This window comes from Somniosus microcephalus, chromosome 25, assembly GCF_052327205.1.
Source record: "Somniosus microcephalus isolate GS21.2 chromosome 25, FLI_Smic_1.0, whole genome shotgun sequence".
Classification (NCBI taxonomy): domain Eukaryota; kingdom Metazoa; phylum Chordata; class Chondrichthyes; order Squaliformes; family Somniosidae; genus Somniosus; species Somniosus microcephalus.
In genome coordinates this window covers 1451340-1466394 of record NC_141011.1, presented here as the reverse complement: position 1 = coordinate 1466394, position 15055 = coordinate 1451340, and the positions used below count along the sequence as shown (strand labels likewise).

Sequence of the window (15055 nt, the reverse complement as noted above, 5' to 3'; positions counted from 1 at the left end):
AGTTCCTGGGAAGTGTTGAACAATTTCCACGCCTTGCGTCAACTGGCAGGAGCATGCGTAATGCCAGTGCTAAAAGTCATCACAAGTATCTGGAACCCAGGAATGCCCTTTCATCAAATCAGAATGTATTTTCAGCACAAGTGTCGACCGCGGTCCCAGTTTGAAACATTGAATAAGTTTCTGGAGTGATTGCCAGTGCACCATTACCTTGGTCTCTTTGCTGAACGCGGCTGGATAAGGCCTGACCATCGGCTCTGCTCCAGTAGTAGTATAAGGGAGCTTGACCAACAGCCTGGCATTTCAGTATCACCGTGCTACCTTGTTCCACTGTTGCTCTCTCAGGGGTAATACTAACCAGGAAAGGACTGCGATCTAAAGAAGAGAGTAAATCTAGTTATGTGTATGCTATTGAGCTTTTTCTTACAGGCTATTTATTTTATCCAACATAAACAAAGAACAGAGTCAAATCTGGCCAATGTAAAATATGTCATGAGTACTTTCAAGAGACTTCAGTTGCCTTTATTTAACCCGTAGATTGGCAGCAGGTCCAGGGAAATTCCAATCTAGCCCTGATGTCCTTCTGATCGCGATCAGTCGCTCTCCTATTAAATAGTTAACTAGTATTATTTTTAAATGAATAAAACCTATTTCAATATTTCTATTAGGCACTTTTATTAACAATCAGACCACTGACCATCCGTGTGTGGAGAGCAAGAGATCTGTGCAGTTAACTTCCAGCTCTGACTCCTCAGAAGGTTTCCTGCCACATCATGTTCTAACTCAGCACCCACACAATGCAGCTAAAGCCCCAGTGAGGGCACGAGGGTTGAAACGAATGGGCTTCAACTTGTGACCCTTCATTAGTTAGGAAACCCTCGCAGGCTACTCGCATCAGTAAGACTCTCAAATCAGGTGCATTAACGTGGAAAAACCGCCCAAGGTTCTTCACAGAGACGTCATCAAAATGGGCCTCGAAGCCAAAAAAGGGGCGATTAGGTGGGACGACTAAACACTTGATCAAAGAGATGGGTTTAAAGGAGGGACTCAAAGGAGGAGGTGGTGGTGGAGAGGCAGAGGAGTATAGGGAGGGAATTACAGAGCGTGGGAACTACACGGCCTAAGCCATGGCCATCAATGGTGGGCCAAAATGAGGGGGAAATGCACAAGATTATAATAATTTGCATTATATTTTCAAAATAACGGGGGATTTTCTCATTTCCAGGCGCAGGGAAGAGGAAAAAAACAGTGGGGACGCATTACACCAGGCGTCTACTCCCATTGTACAGCCTGGCACTCCCTGGGGCCTTCCCACAATCTGCAGTAGGAACAGGACCAGTCCTCCAGCCTCAGTGCCAGGCCCCTGACGATTACTGGGTGCGAGGATCTGCCCTCGGATCCCCAATATCGCATCTTTCACATCCTCAGGACGCTGCAAAGCTCTTCACAGCCAATGAAGTACTTTTTAAGGGGAGTCACCGTTGTAATGGAGAAAACACGGCAGCCAATTTGCGCACAGCAAGCTCCCACAAACAGTAGTGAAATAAATGACTGGTTAAGTTTTGATGGTGTTGGTTGACTGGAAGATCTGTAAAGGTTCAGGGGCAGGTCGGAGGTCATGAAGCAAGTCTTAAATTATTTTACTCAACATCAGTGGGAAAATATGAAGCACGGCCACAGGCCTGAGAATCCTGCAGCTTCACACAGATTTCCCCCCCAATTTTCAGTGGTATGGCCCAGCCAGGAGCAGGCCTGGGCCACGGGGGGAAACCATGGACAGGTGGCCACGGGGGGGAATCCAGGGACAGGTGGCCACGGGGGGGAACCATGGACAGGTGGCCACGGGGGAAAACCATGGACAGGTGGTCACGGGGGGGAATCCATGGACAGGTGGCCACGGGGCGGGGGGGGGGGAAATCCATGGACAGGTGGTCACAGGGGGGAATCCATGGACAGGTGGTCACGGGGGAAAACCATGGACAGGTGGTCACAGGGGGGAATCCATGGACAGGTGGCCACGGGGGGGGGGGGTGGAATCCATGGACAGGTGGTCACGGGGGGGAATCCATGGACAGGTGGTCACGGGGGGGGGGAATCCATGGACAGGTGGCCACGGGGGGGGAATCCATGGACAGGTGGTCACGGGGGGGGAATCCATGGACAGGTGGCCACGGGGGGGAATCCATGGACAGGTGGTCACGGGGGGTGGGGGAATCCATGGACAGGTGGCCACGGGGGGGGGGGGGGGGGGAAACCATGGACAGGTGGCCACGGAGGGGAACCATGGACAGGTGGTCACAGGGGGGAATCCATGGACAGGTGGCCACAGGGGGGAATCCAGGGACAGGTGGCCACAGGGGGGGGGAATCCAGGGACAGGTGCCTCCTGCCAGGTTCAGTGAATCATTGAGGAAAATCTACCCTAATCTTTCTGTACGCGTGTGATAGACCTCTAGTCTTGAGACGATCCTGTTTAAGAGAGGATCTCCTACCCAACCTCTTGGTTGGGATCCTTATAATATCCACCCTTAACTTGGCCTCCTTCATTCTATGAAAGTTCTTCGAGCTCCTCATCCAACTGGCGGGGGAGGGGTGGCAAGAAGAGGGAATCGATGGCGACTAATGTCTTAAGTGTTTACTCAATACCTTTTACTACATTACTTGCTTCCTGGTCGATGTCAATGCCTTAGAATTATAGAATGTTATAGTACAGAAGGTGCCGACTTGGCCAATTGTACCTGTGCCAGATCTCCGAGTAAGCGTTCAGGAGTATGCACCAGGCGTAGATTATTTACACAAAGGCATGTTCTTCAGTTTTTGAATGGAGATCAACACCCACATACACATTAAATGTCTTCTCCACCCTCCTTACCTCTGTAACCTCCAGCCCTAAAACCCTCGGTGAACTCTGTGTTTCCCAGACTCGGGCCACTTGGGCATCCCCACTCCCCCTTCAACTGTCTAAGACCCGTGCTCTGAAATTCCCTCCTTAAACCGCTCTGCCTCTCTCTCCTTCTTTAAGGGCCTCAATAAAACCTACTTCTTTGACCGAGATTTTAGTCACCCTCCCTAATACCTCCTCCGTTGGCTCACTGCCCTTTTGATCCGATTAGGCATCTGTGAAACACCACGGGACATTTTCCTACATTAAAGATGCTATATAAAGGCAAGTGGATGACGATGATGAATAATCTTTCATCAATTTGGGAGGAACATCTCAGACATTGCCTTTTGAAGAGCTTTATGCTACGTTCCTGGTTCAGGAAGGCAGTCTTTACTACTCTGGGGTATCAGGCTTTGCGCAGAGGGTCAGGTACAGACAGAGTTGGAGCAATTGGAGAATGTATGAGTAGAAAGCTTCTAGTTGGCGGAAGAGAAATGCAGGGTGAGGGGGAGGGAGGGGGAAGGATACAGCTTTGTATACACAGGTGGAATATACTCAAAGGATTAAGACAACAAAAGGGGAGAATGACCGGGTGATATAAATGTTAAAGCCAGCTTGCTGCATCAAATTGTTTGAGGTCCTCAACTGTAGTTAAACCGTGCGAGTCACTGTGCTGCTGCCCTGGAGATGGTGTTGAGATACGCCTTATGTACGTTGTGTGTAAGAGAATGAGACACAGACACAGATGTGCAACGTGGTTAGAAAAAATATTAAAACAGGGTGGGTGAGCATAATGTGTACAAGATCGAGGACCCAGATCAGGTGCGCGCTTACGCTTAGAGTAATTTAAAGAACTTGCGGTTTTCCTAATATTAGGTTTCTTCAGCAGCAGCCAATGTCACACAGAAACCGGAGAAGGGGATTTATCAGAGGGCAGGTATGAGTGGTGAATTTTAGTGTTCAGAATTCCAACTGGTTTAGGAATCAGATCCATGTTCTGAGACTGCTTTTGATAACTGCAAATCCAGGTCCTTGGTGTGGTTTGCTTTGGTTTTCCAAAAGAATTTTGGATGTGGAGAATTAGCCTACAGATCCTTTGCATATTGATTGTGCTCAACAATTACATGTAGATAATGTGAAAATATAAAGCTCAGAACCCTTGGTCTCCCAGGGCTTATTGCCAACGTACCGACTGGATGACACTTCTGGCCTGGGATTCTTGGATTCCCAGAATACCCGGGAGCACAGCTGAAAAGAAAACCAACATGTTACCACCAGAGGGAATATAAAGAGTGGTCTGTCAGTATCACTCATTCCATATCATGCACTACACCAAACTATCAAGGCTAACGGGGAGTTACACTGCCCCTGTACCAGGGCACTTCTCAGCTCAGTTACAAGGGTGAAAACTATGATCATCTTCGTCCCAACATGACCTCTTAAAGCACACATACCAAGCTCCTCTCTGCACTATTGTAACACAAGCATTAACCCATTCAAATCATTTCTACCCAACAGCCCTGTATCACCAGAAGATTTAAGAAGTCTTTACTAAATCGAGCATGCTCATGGAAGGCCGATTTTCCAGCTCTTCTCCCCTGCCCCCAAGCACAGGACGGGATAAGCAAACCCAAAGCGAGCAGTGTTTGCCCAGGCCAGGGAACGCCTAGAATTCCTGTCCAGGGCCATTAACAGTTTGGAGAAACCCTCAGTGTAGGCTTGTCCCCGGGCCAGGCCGAGCACCGGAAAAGGGGGCAGGAAACAGAGAGCAGGTGCAGGCCTGAATACCCATTGGGAAACTGTAATCTTACCCTGGGGCTCCTCTTCAGCTTGTTGCCGGAGCTCTCAAACCCTCTGATCGGAGGACTGCTCCGGCGTAGGCCTCCTACCCTGGTTTTGTGGGATGTCCCTGTATCTGCACACCCCATGGGCACAGGGTCAGGAAACTGAGGCAGGAGGACTGGTAGTACCACCCACCTCCCCAGCATGGCATTGCTGGGCCTGTGCACATTGACTGCTCTGCACCCGCCCCTGGGGGGTGGGGGTGCTTGTATCCTGGGCAGGGACCTTGGGGAAAAATGTGGTCTCTGCCCACTTTTTCCTGACTTTTGCACCTGGGGAGTTGGCATGCCCTGGAGCCAAGGGTCAAGAAAATCAGCCCTTGTAACTCAAGAGATGGGGGCAGAGGATTATACAGAATCTTGTGCTAAGCTCCTACTATTGATCATTTAAGCCTCGAGGAATTTCTACTAATGATCAGATCCACTTACCGTTCACAGTACTGGCCTGTGTACCCAGGGAGACAAGCAGTACACCTGTACCCATCGACTCCATTGCTTTCACAGGTGGAAGAAAACCTAGCAGAAAACGACAGAAAGTGACACACACTTTAGAAAGTTTTCCAGTTACAAAGTTCTCAGCTCACATGATCAGACGCCGAAACATCTTACAATCGTGATGACCCACAAGGGTATTGCCGCACACTTTTGACAATGTTACTGTCGGGTATAATGGCTATCGGCAGCTAAGGGGCATTGGCTGCTCAGCCACTCCCAACGACCCTCTGACAGCCAATGCCTCTCCTACAGGTTTCACTGCTGCTCTGCAGCGAGGCGCGTGGTTTCACTCGGTGTCTCACGATAGTGTCAGAGTGCTGGAAGTCCGAAAATAGAAACAGGAAATGCTGGAAACACTCAGCAGGACAGGCAGCATCCGCGGAAAAACAGCAGTCAATGTTTCGAACCGCTGGCGCTTTCTCAAGCCCAGCAATTTTCACAACTGTGACATGGCTGAAATCAGGAACTCAGGGCCCTGTGGCATTCACTGAAGTAAAACCAATCGGTTAAGTTGAAGCTTGTACCTCAACATTTTACAAAAAACTTCACAAGGATGCACAACATTACTAATCTTACATATAGCACACTGAGCAACGAGTTACTTGGGTGTAATGACAGCAGCACAATGCACCAGAGTTTTGTAAAGTCGGTAACTTACTGGTTTTCCTGAATTGTCAGTGGACAGGCACAAGTTTGGCAATCCTCTGGGGTACCTGCTGTGGCATCACCATAATATCCAGGGGTGCACTGGTCACAGAACTCTCCAGCCGTGTTATGTAAACAGCTCTGTTTAAGAGATTTAAAGAAAAATCTTGCTTTAGTTCAGTACTCTCTGTACCAGGGCTGCTACTATGGTTAATCAGTGTATTAGTATCAAGATGTAGAGGGAAAAAAAAAATCACTCAGCTTAATGCACTTTCAAGTAGTGTTACATACTTCTTGTGTGATGCTCTTAACTCATCATCTCAGCTTGTTCCCAGCACCAGTTGTAAACATGTAACCAACTCATCCAGTGCCAATAATAAACTAATAGGGGGTGAAATTAGTCTTGGGCGACAGCACAGCTGGCAATAGCCAATCAGCTGCTGCGTTTGCACCCTGCCTGATTGAAGTAGAGGGGAAAAAAAAAATCAGGCAGCGTGTAAAACAAGCTGGCGATTCGCTATCGCCCATTCTGTGCTACGGCCCAGGATGAATCACACCCCCGTGATATCTCTGGGTGTTAGAATCAGTGCTGACACTGAAAGAGGTTTTGCTTTGGCCCCGTGAATGGGCCTGTCTAAGTGCTATAAAGTTCCAAATGCTCTCCCAAGGAAGTACCCAGCAGTGGGCAAGGCAAATCTAGAAGTGTGTAGCTGGGTGTTTCCCCCCACAGTGGTCACACCCAGCGTTACGCTCTACTGAAAAGCTGATGGCATCCCTGCTGCTGAGCCCTGCACTCACTGCCCGCCCACCACTGGTTCAGTGCGGGTTGTTGGCCAAATCGGGTCATGTGCGTTGATTCAGCCTTCCAGGGTAAACAAATGCAAAGAATGATTAAAACCGTTTTCTTCACAAAAGATGTTCACAAGCGAACGTCCATATTAATAAGAATATGAAGTGAATTCGAAATGAACATCAAATAATGCCTTTTTTTATACATATATCACTTTACAAAACATCCAGGAAGTGGAGTGTGTCTGAAGAACGTCCAGACTTTATTTCACGTTCACATTGTTGCTGGTTTCGATAGTGTTTCAGTACATTGCTGTCCAAACATACTAGAAACCCTTCGATATACAGCTTACTTTCACCTCAAGACACCGGGCACAGCCTCCCAACACTTCCTGTGCTAGTGAATATAATGCAAATTCCACAGGGAAAAGGTTCGCACTTGAATCTACAGCGGTTTAATTCATTTGAAGCACTTGCGACCGGTGAAGGACTGGGAAAGCTAGGTTTGAGAATAGAATGGAGCAACCCGGCGGAATAACTCAAGGGCGCAGCTGGGGTCGATTCGCCTCATATCCACCAAGCTTCCCAATACCACAAACTGAATTACTCTGCTGCATCCCACAGCTTAATGTTGCTCGGTCCATACATACCACATACAGTGTGGTAAAATCTAGTTACATACTCACAACACTGGTGCTTTAAGATTGAGTAAAATGATCAGCACTAATTCCAGATCGGTATCACACACACCTCACTGACTGTGCCACACGTGTAGTGAATAGGCTAACTATCCATTCCTGTCTCACCATCAGCCAGAATATAAACCACACCTTCACCCTTCGACACCTCTTTTTACTCCAATACTTCCTCCATTTCTCTTCTCCTTGCTAGGGCACAGTTCATGGAATCATACGATGCAGGAGGAGGCCATTCAGCCCATCGTGCCTGTGCCAGCTCTTTGAAAGAGCTCTCCAATTAGTCCCACACCACTGCTCGTTCCCCATTGCCCTGCAAACTCTTCCTTTACAAGTATTTATCCAATTCCCTTTCGAAAGTTACTATTTAATCTGTTTCCCCCGCATTCCAGATCATAACTCACTGCGTAAAAAGATTCCCCTCTGGTTCTTTTGCCAATTATCTTAAACCTGTGACCTCTGGTTACCGACCCTCCTGCCAGTGGAGACTGTTTATTTATTCTATTAAAACCATTCAAACTTTTGAACACTATTATTGAAATATTGGGGCAGTAATTCCTCCCCAAAGGCGTGAGTACGGAAGGGGTACTCACGCGTCTGGACGGAGGAAATGCCGGTTTTCAGCATGCACAGCGCATGCGCTGAAAACCGGCATTTCCTCTCCTCTAACCCAAGAGGTGAAGAGGCTAGCGCGTGCGCTGTAGGGGGCAGCGCGTGCGTCTTGGATTTCCTCTGTTTTGGGGGATTTGCGCATGTGTAAAGGCCTCCGGTCTTTACGCTTGTAAAAAGCACACGTAAGTATTTATTTTTACAGGTAAGTGGTGTTTTAGTGTAATTTAGAATTTTTTTTCCCACAGTTTTATTATTTTAAAGAAACTACAATAAGGTAAGTTTAGTTTTAGACCCTTTTTATTAAAAATTTATTTCTTTCAAAAAAAAAAATTGTTTAAATTATTTTTTTAACTTATTTATACTTAATTTAATGATTGGGATGTTTTTTTAAATTTTTATTTAAAGTTTAAATAGTGTTTTGGGCCCCCGTAGTTTTCATGAGTTTGACAGTTCTTACTGTCAAACTAATGAATGAAGTTTCCCCTCCCCTGATTGGTTGTACAGTGCTCACCTGATCCCAGCCGGCACATCGCACTAACTACGCCGCTGGATCAGGTTAGCACAGCGCGCTGACATCTGAACCGGGCCAGTGACAGGAAATGCAAGCAGGCCCGGGCTTCAGATGTCAGCGCGCAGGGTGAGTGCAGATCGGGGGCTTGCACGCGCGGCAAGCCCCCGACACCAAGTTCTGGGCCATTAACTGTGAACATCAGGTGCCCTTCAATACCTCAGCTAAGTAACTATTCACCAAGTGTGTCAGCAATGGGCGGATCACCACTTCCAACAGGGCACCTTCACGCGCTGAGATCAGCACAGGCTGGCGATCAAACCCAGAACCTCTCTGGTCTGCATGTTTAGCTAACACTGGCTGAACCAGCAGAGCCACTGGGAGAGCAGCGACACTCTTTTGACAGAGAAAACACTTTGAAGAATTAACACTTAAGAGTGATTGTGCTGCAGGCATCAAAACTTTCACCGTGAATGGGCCATCTTTCACTTCCCAACTCTTTGTTCAAATGACTCCATGGACTTAAAAGGGCCTTTGTAAATGAGAACTTACTCCTGCAAACATGGGACGGAGATACCTGGAGACCATTACTGAGGGAGACATTCTGATACTGCTCAAACTTTGCTAAGTGACTAATACACTGAAGTGGATTGTGAAAGTATGTACCGAGCAAAGGCCAGTCTCTGGGTGACAGGTGTCGGAGTGCCCACTGCATTCACACAGCTTGCAGTGTCCCAGGTACAGGCCTCCTCCAGTCCTCGTGTAGCCAGGAGCACAGTCCTAGGAAAGAAACAAGACAACACACAAAGAGATTCACACATTGTCCTTTTTTCAGTTATCTTCGATTGCACTGGATTTTTTTTTACCCGAGCAGAAACCAGAGAAATCAAAAATGACAACTCTGAGATTGGCATGAAAATGACTTGCTGACCCATTGAGGCAACAGCAGCAATCCTGGGTCCAAATCAACATTTCCAATACTCACAACCCAAAGGACTCGTAGAGACCAGCGTACAGAAGTCTTTCATTGGTTTATAGAATCATATACAACACAGGAGGCCATTTGGCCCATCGTGCCTGTGCCGGCTCTTTGGTCGAGCTCTCCAATTAATCCCACTCCCTGCTCTTTCCCCGTAGCCCTGCAAATTTTTCTCTCAAGTATTTCTCCAATTCCCTTTTGAAAGTTATTATTGAATCTGCTTCCACTGCCCTTTCAGGCAGCGCATTCCAGATCACAACTCGCTGGGTAAAAAAAACTTTAATTCTCCCATCTTCACAATTTTCATTTATTTGGGTTTTTATATCTTTATACAACTTCAAACATTAGGGAAAGTGCTGAATAATGTTAAAAAGAAATAATCTGTAGGTGAAGTGGGTATTGCATCATTCATACCACCACAGTCTATGCAATGTAACTTAGTTGTGCAACCTGCTATAGTAACTCGAATTATAAATCCATGTATTCTAGGTGAGAGCCGGGTGGGGTTTGGTTGCGATAAACCTCATGGCTGAACAGCCATCGGCCAGGGTTACTCACAGATGAACAGTGAGGTACTGAGGGCTGCCTCTCCTCACTGTAGACTACTCAGCATACCAGTGGAGAGTATGGATGGGAACACAAGGCTTTAAGCACTGTGCCAGGAGCCTCGATTTCCAATAGTTACTCCAGTCACCTCGATCAGTGGATGTCCAGATCTCCCGCTGTTTTTCACTGCAGAGTGGATCACTGTGCAGGGCTTATCGCTTTACTGATCATATACAGTACAACTTAAAAAAACGAAGTTAAAAAGTAAAGCAAAAGGAAAGTGTTAAGAGGAACCAGTGTGTGGACCTCATCCTTGTGTTCAAACCCCTCCATAGCCTCACTCCTCCCTATCTCTGTAACCTCCTACAGCCCCACAACCTCCACTGAGATCTCTGCGGTCCTCCAATTCTGGCCTCTTGCGCATCCCTGATTTCAAATCGCTACACCATTGATGGCTGTGCCGTCAGCTGCCTGGGTCCTAAGCTCTGGAATTCTTTCCTTAAACCTCTCCGCCTCGCTTTCCTCCTTTAAGAGGCTCCTTAAAACCTACCTCTTCGACCAAGCTTTGGATCAACTGCCTAATTTCTCGTTATGTGGCTCGGTGTCAAATTTTGTTTGATAATCGCTCCTGTGAAGCACCATGGGATATTTCACTATGTTAAAGGCGATATATAAATGCAAGTTGTTGTTGTAGATGACCGTACAAAAAGTTGCAGTTTCAAGGAAAGACAACCAATGGCCAATTCTGCTGTAGTCACCTGACAAGACAAGCCATGGTATGCCAGGGGGCAGCGACATTCTTCCACTTGCAGTGCCTGCCCCAGATTGGTGTAGAAGGGCACTGCAATCTCCATGCTCACATCGGAGAGGCTGGCGGAGATCATGTCGGTCGAGTAGGTAGCACGGATAAGAACTTCATCCAAGTCTGCGAGGACCATCAGGAGATGTTCCCGGGTGGCCTGCTGACCATCCGGCCGCTTCCAAAATTGCTGAAAGAAAAGAACAGATTCAGATTGTGGGCAGCACGGTGGCACAGTGGTTAGCACTGTTGCCTCACAGCGCCAGGGACCCGGGTTCGAATCCGGCCTCGGGTGACTGTCTGTGTGGAGTTTGCACATTCTCCCCGTGTTTGCGTGGGTTTCCTCCGGGTGCTCCGGTTTCCTCCCACAGTCCAAAGATGTGCAGGTTAGGTTGATTGGCTATGATAAAAATTGACCCTTAGTGTTAGGGGGATTAAATACGTGGGGTTACGGGGATAGGGTGGGATATGTGTTGGTGTAGGGGTTACGGGGATCGGGTGGGATATGTGTCGGTGCAGGCTCGATGGGCCGAAATGGCCTCTATCTGCACTGTGAGGTTTCTGTGATCTGTGATTTCTGTGAGATTGTGGGACTGACTCGAGTCACTATTCACACTGCCGTACTCACTGTACTAATCACTATTCACACTGCCGTACTCACCGTACTAATCACTATTCACACTGCTGTACTCACCGTGCTAATCACTATTCACACTGCCGTACTCACCGTACTAATCACTATTCACACTGCCGTACTCACCGTGCTAATCACTATTCACACTGCCGTACGCACCGTGCTAATCACTATTCACACTGCCGTACGCACCGCGCTAATCACTATTCACACTGCCGTACGCACCGTGCTAATCACTATTCACACTGCCGTACGCACCGCGCTAATCACTATTCACACTGCCGTACTCACCGTGCTAATCACTATTCACACTGCCGTACGCACCGTGCTAATCACTATTCACACTGCCGTACTCACCGTACTAATCACTATTCACACTGCCGTACGCACCGCGCTAATCACTATTCACACTGCCGTACTCACCGTGCTAATCACTATTCACACTGCCGTACGCACCGCGCTAATCACTATTCACACTGCCGTACGCACCGTGCTAATCACTATTCACACTGCCGTACTCACCGTACTGATCACTATTCACACTGCCGTACGCACCGTGCTAATCACTATTCACACTGCCGTACGCACCGTGCTAATCACTATTCACACTGCCGTACTCACCGTACTGATCACTATTCACACTGCCGTACTCACCGTACTAATCACTATTCACACTGCCGTACGCACCGTACTAATCACTATTCACACTGCCGTACTCACCGTACTAATCACTATTCACACTGCCGTACGCACCGTACTAATCACTATTCACACTGCCGTACGCACCGTACTAATCACTATTCACACTGCCGTACTCACCGTACTAATCACTATTCACACTGCCGTACTCACCGTGCTAATCACTATTCACACTGCCGTACGCACCGTACTAATCACTATTCACACTGCCGTACTCACCGTACTAATCACTATTCACACTGCCGTACGCACCGTACTAATCACTATTCACACTGCCGTACGCACCGTACTAATCACTATTCACACTGCCGTACGCACCGTACTAATCACTATTCACACTGCCGTACTCACCGTACTAATTACTATTCACACTGCCGTACTCACCGTACTAATCACTATTCACACTGCCGTACTCACCGTACTAATCACTATTCACACTGCCGTACTCACCGTACTAATCACTATTCACACTGCCGTACTCACCGTACTAATTACTATTCACACTGCCGTACTCACCGTACTAATCACTATTCACACTGCCGTACTCACCGTACTAATCACTATTCACACTGCCGTACTCACCGTACTAATTACTATTCACACTGCCGTACTCACCGTACTAATCACTATTCACACTGCCGTACGCACCGTACTAATTACTATTCACACTGCCGTACTCACCGTGCTAATTACTATTCACACTGCCGTACGCACCGTACTAATCACTATTCACACTGCCGTACGCACCGTACTAATCACTATTCACACTGCCGTACTCACCGTACTAATCACTATTCACACTGCCGTACTCACCGTACTAATCACTATTCACACTGCCGTACGCACCGTACTAATTACTATTCACACTGCCGTACTCACCGTGCTAATTACTATTCACACTGCCGTACGCACCATGAGTAAGTATGCAGCATGGCTGTTTATTGTACTGTCCTGTACACTGAACAGAGTTTATCGTCATCAAGTAATCGTTTCCAAGACTGTCACTGACCTCATCTCCTCTGGAGATCTTCCCCCCGCGGCCACCAACCTCATAGTTCCACAACCCCGCACAGCCCGCTTCTACCTCCTTCCCAAGATCCACAAACAGGACTGCCCTGGTAGACCCATTGTTTCAGCCTGTTCTTGCCCCACGGAACTGATTTCTTCCTATCTCGACTCTATTTTCTCTCCTTGTCCAGTCCCTTCCCACCTACATCCGCGACTCTTCCGACACCCTCCACCACTGTAACAGTTTCCAGTTTCCTGGCCCCAACTGTCTCCTTTTCACCATGGACGTCCAATCCCTCTACACCTCCATCCCCCACCAGGGCGGCCTGAGGGCGCTCCGCTCCTTCCTTCAACAGAGGCCCAACCAGTCCCCATCCACCACCACCCTCCTCCGCCTGGCTGAACTTGTTCTCACATTGAACAACTTCTCCTTTGACTCCACTCACTTCCTCCAAATCAAAGGTGTTGCCATGGGTACCCACATGGGTCCTAGCTATGCCTGCCTTTTCGTGGGCTATGTGGAACACGTTTTGTTCCAGTCCTACTCAGGTCCCCTCCCTCACCCATTTTTCCGGTACATTGATGACTGTATCGGTGCCATTTCCTGCTCTCGCCCTGAACTAGAAAATTTCATTCACTTTCATCCAATTTCCACCCTTTCCTCACCTTCACATGGTCCATCTCCGACCCTTCCCTTCCCTTCCTCGACTTCTCTGTCTCCATCTCAGGGGATAGGTTATTGACAAACATCCACTATAAGCCCACCGACTCCCACAGCTACCTGGACTACACTTCCTTCCACCCCGCTTCCTGTGAGGACTCTATTCCATTCTCCCAGTTTCTCCGCCTCCGCTGCATCTGTTCTGATGATGTCACCTTCCATACCAGTGTTTCCGACATGTCTTCCTTTTTCCTCAACCGAGGATTCACCTCTACTGTGGTTGACACGGCCCTTGACCGTGTCCGTTCTATTTCCCGCACTTCTGCTCTCACCCCTGCCCCTCCCTCCCAGAACCACGATAGGGTTCCCCTTGTCCTCACCTTTCACCCCACCAGCCTCCACATTCAACGGATCATCCTGCGCCATTTCCGCCACCTCCAGCGTGATCCCACCACCAAACATATCTTCCCCTCCCCCCCCTTTCAGCATTGCAAAGGGACCGCTCCCTCCGCGACACCTTGGACCACTCCTCTATCACCCCCAACACCCCCTCCCCCTTCGCCCGGCACCTTCCTGTGCAAGCGCAGGAGATGCAACACCTGCCCTTTTACCTCCTCCCTTCCCACCGTCCAGGGCCCCAAACACCCCTTCCAGGTAAAAGAGCGATTTACTTGCACTTCTTACAATCTAGTATACTGTATTCGCTGCTCACGATGTGGTCTCCTCTACATTGGGGAGACCAAACGCAGATTGAGTGACCGCTTTGCGGAACACCTCCGTTCAGTCCGTAAGGGTGACCCCGAGCTTCCGGTGGCCTGTCACTTTAATTCTCCGCTCCACTCCCACTCGGACCTCTCCGTCCTCGTCCTCGGCCTCTTACACTGTTCCATGGAAGCTCAACATAAGCTCGAGGAACAGCACCTCATCTTTCAATTCGGCACTTTACAGCCTTCTGGGCTCAACATCGAGTTCAACAATTTCAGACTATAACCTCGGCCCCTGTATTTCTTTATATTTTAATTTTTTTCTCTCTCTCTCACATGGTAGCTGTTAATGTTGCTGCCATCATCATTCACACCTCATCTAGAGACATCTTTTGTTTCTTAACTTGTCCCATTACCATCTCCTTTTGCCTTGCACCATCAACCCTTTTGTCAGCCAGTCTCTCCTGCCTTCCATCCTATCACAGACCTTCCCTTTGTTCTTTCCTCCCCTCCTCCCTGCCCCTGATTATAAATCACTCTTCTCTAACTGTTTCCAGTTC

The 15055-nt window shown here is 48.3% G+C and overlaps 1 protein-coding gene across 12 annotated transcripts in view; it reads right to left on the bottom strand.

The window, feature by feature from the left end:
- hspg2 (heparan sulfate proteoglycan 2) overlaps positions 1–15055 on the bottom strand; it is a 647132-nt gene that overhangs the window by 233878 nt on the left and 398199 nt on the right. For all 12 annotated transcript variants that reach the window (XM_085966756.1, XM_085966759.1, XM_085966758.1 and 9 more), the window contains 6 exons: positions 10749–10979; positions 9132–9245; positions 5875–6002; positions 5151–5237; positions 4070–4128; positions 208–372 (listed from right to left, as the gene is read on the bottom strand). In XM_085966756.1, coding sequence (XP_085822882.1) covers positions 208–372; positions 4070–4128; positions 5151–5237; positions 5875–6002; positions 9132–9245; positions 10749–10979 — 784 coding nt within the window. The remainder of the gene's footprint in view (positions 1–207; positions 373–4069; positions 4129–5150; positions 5238–5874; positions 6003–9131; positions 9246–10748; positions 10980–15055) is intronic.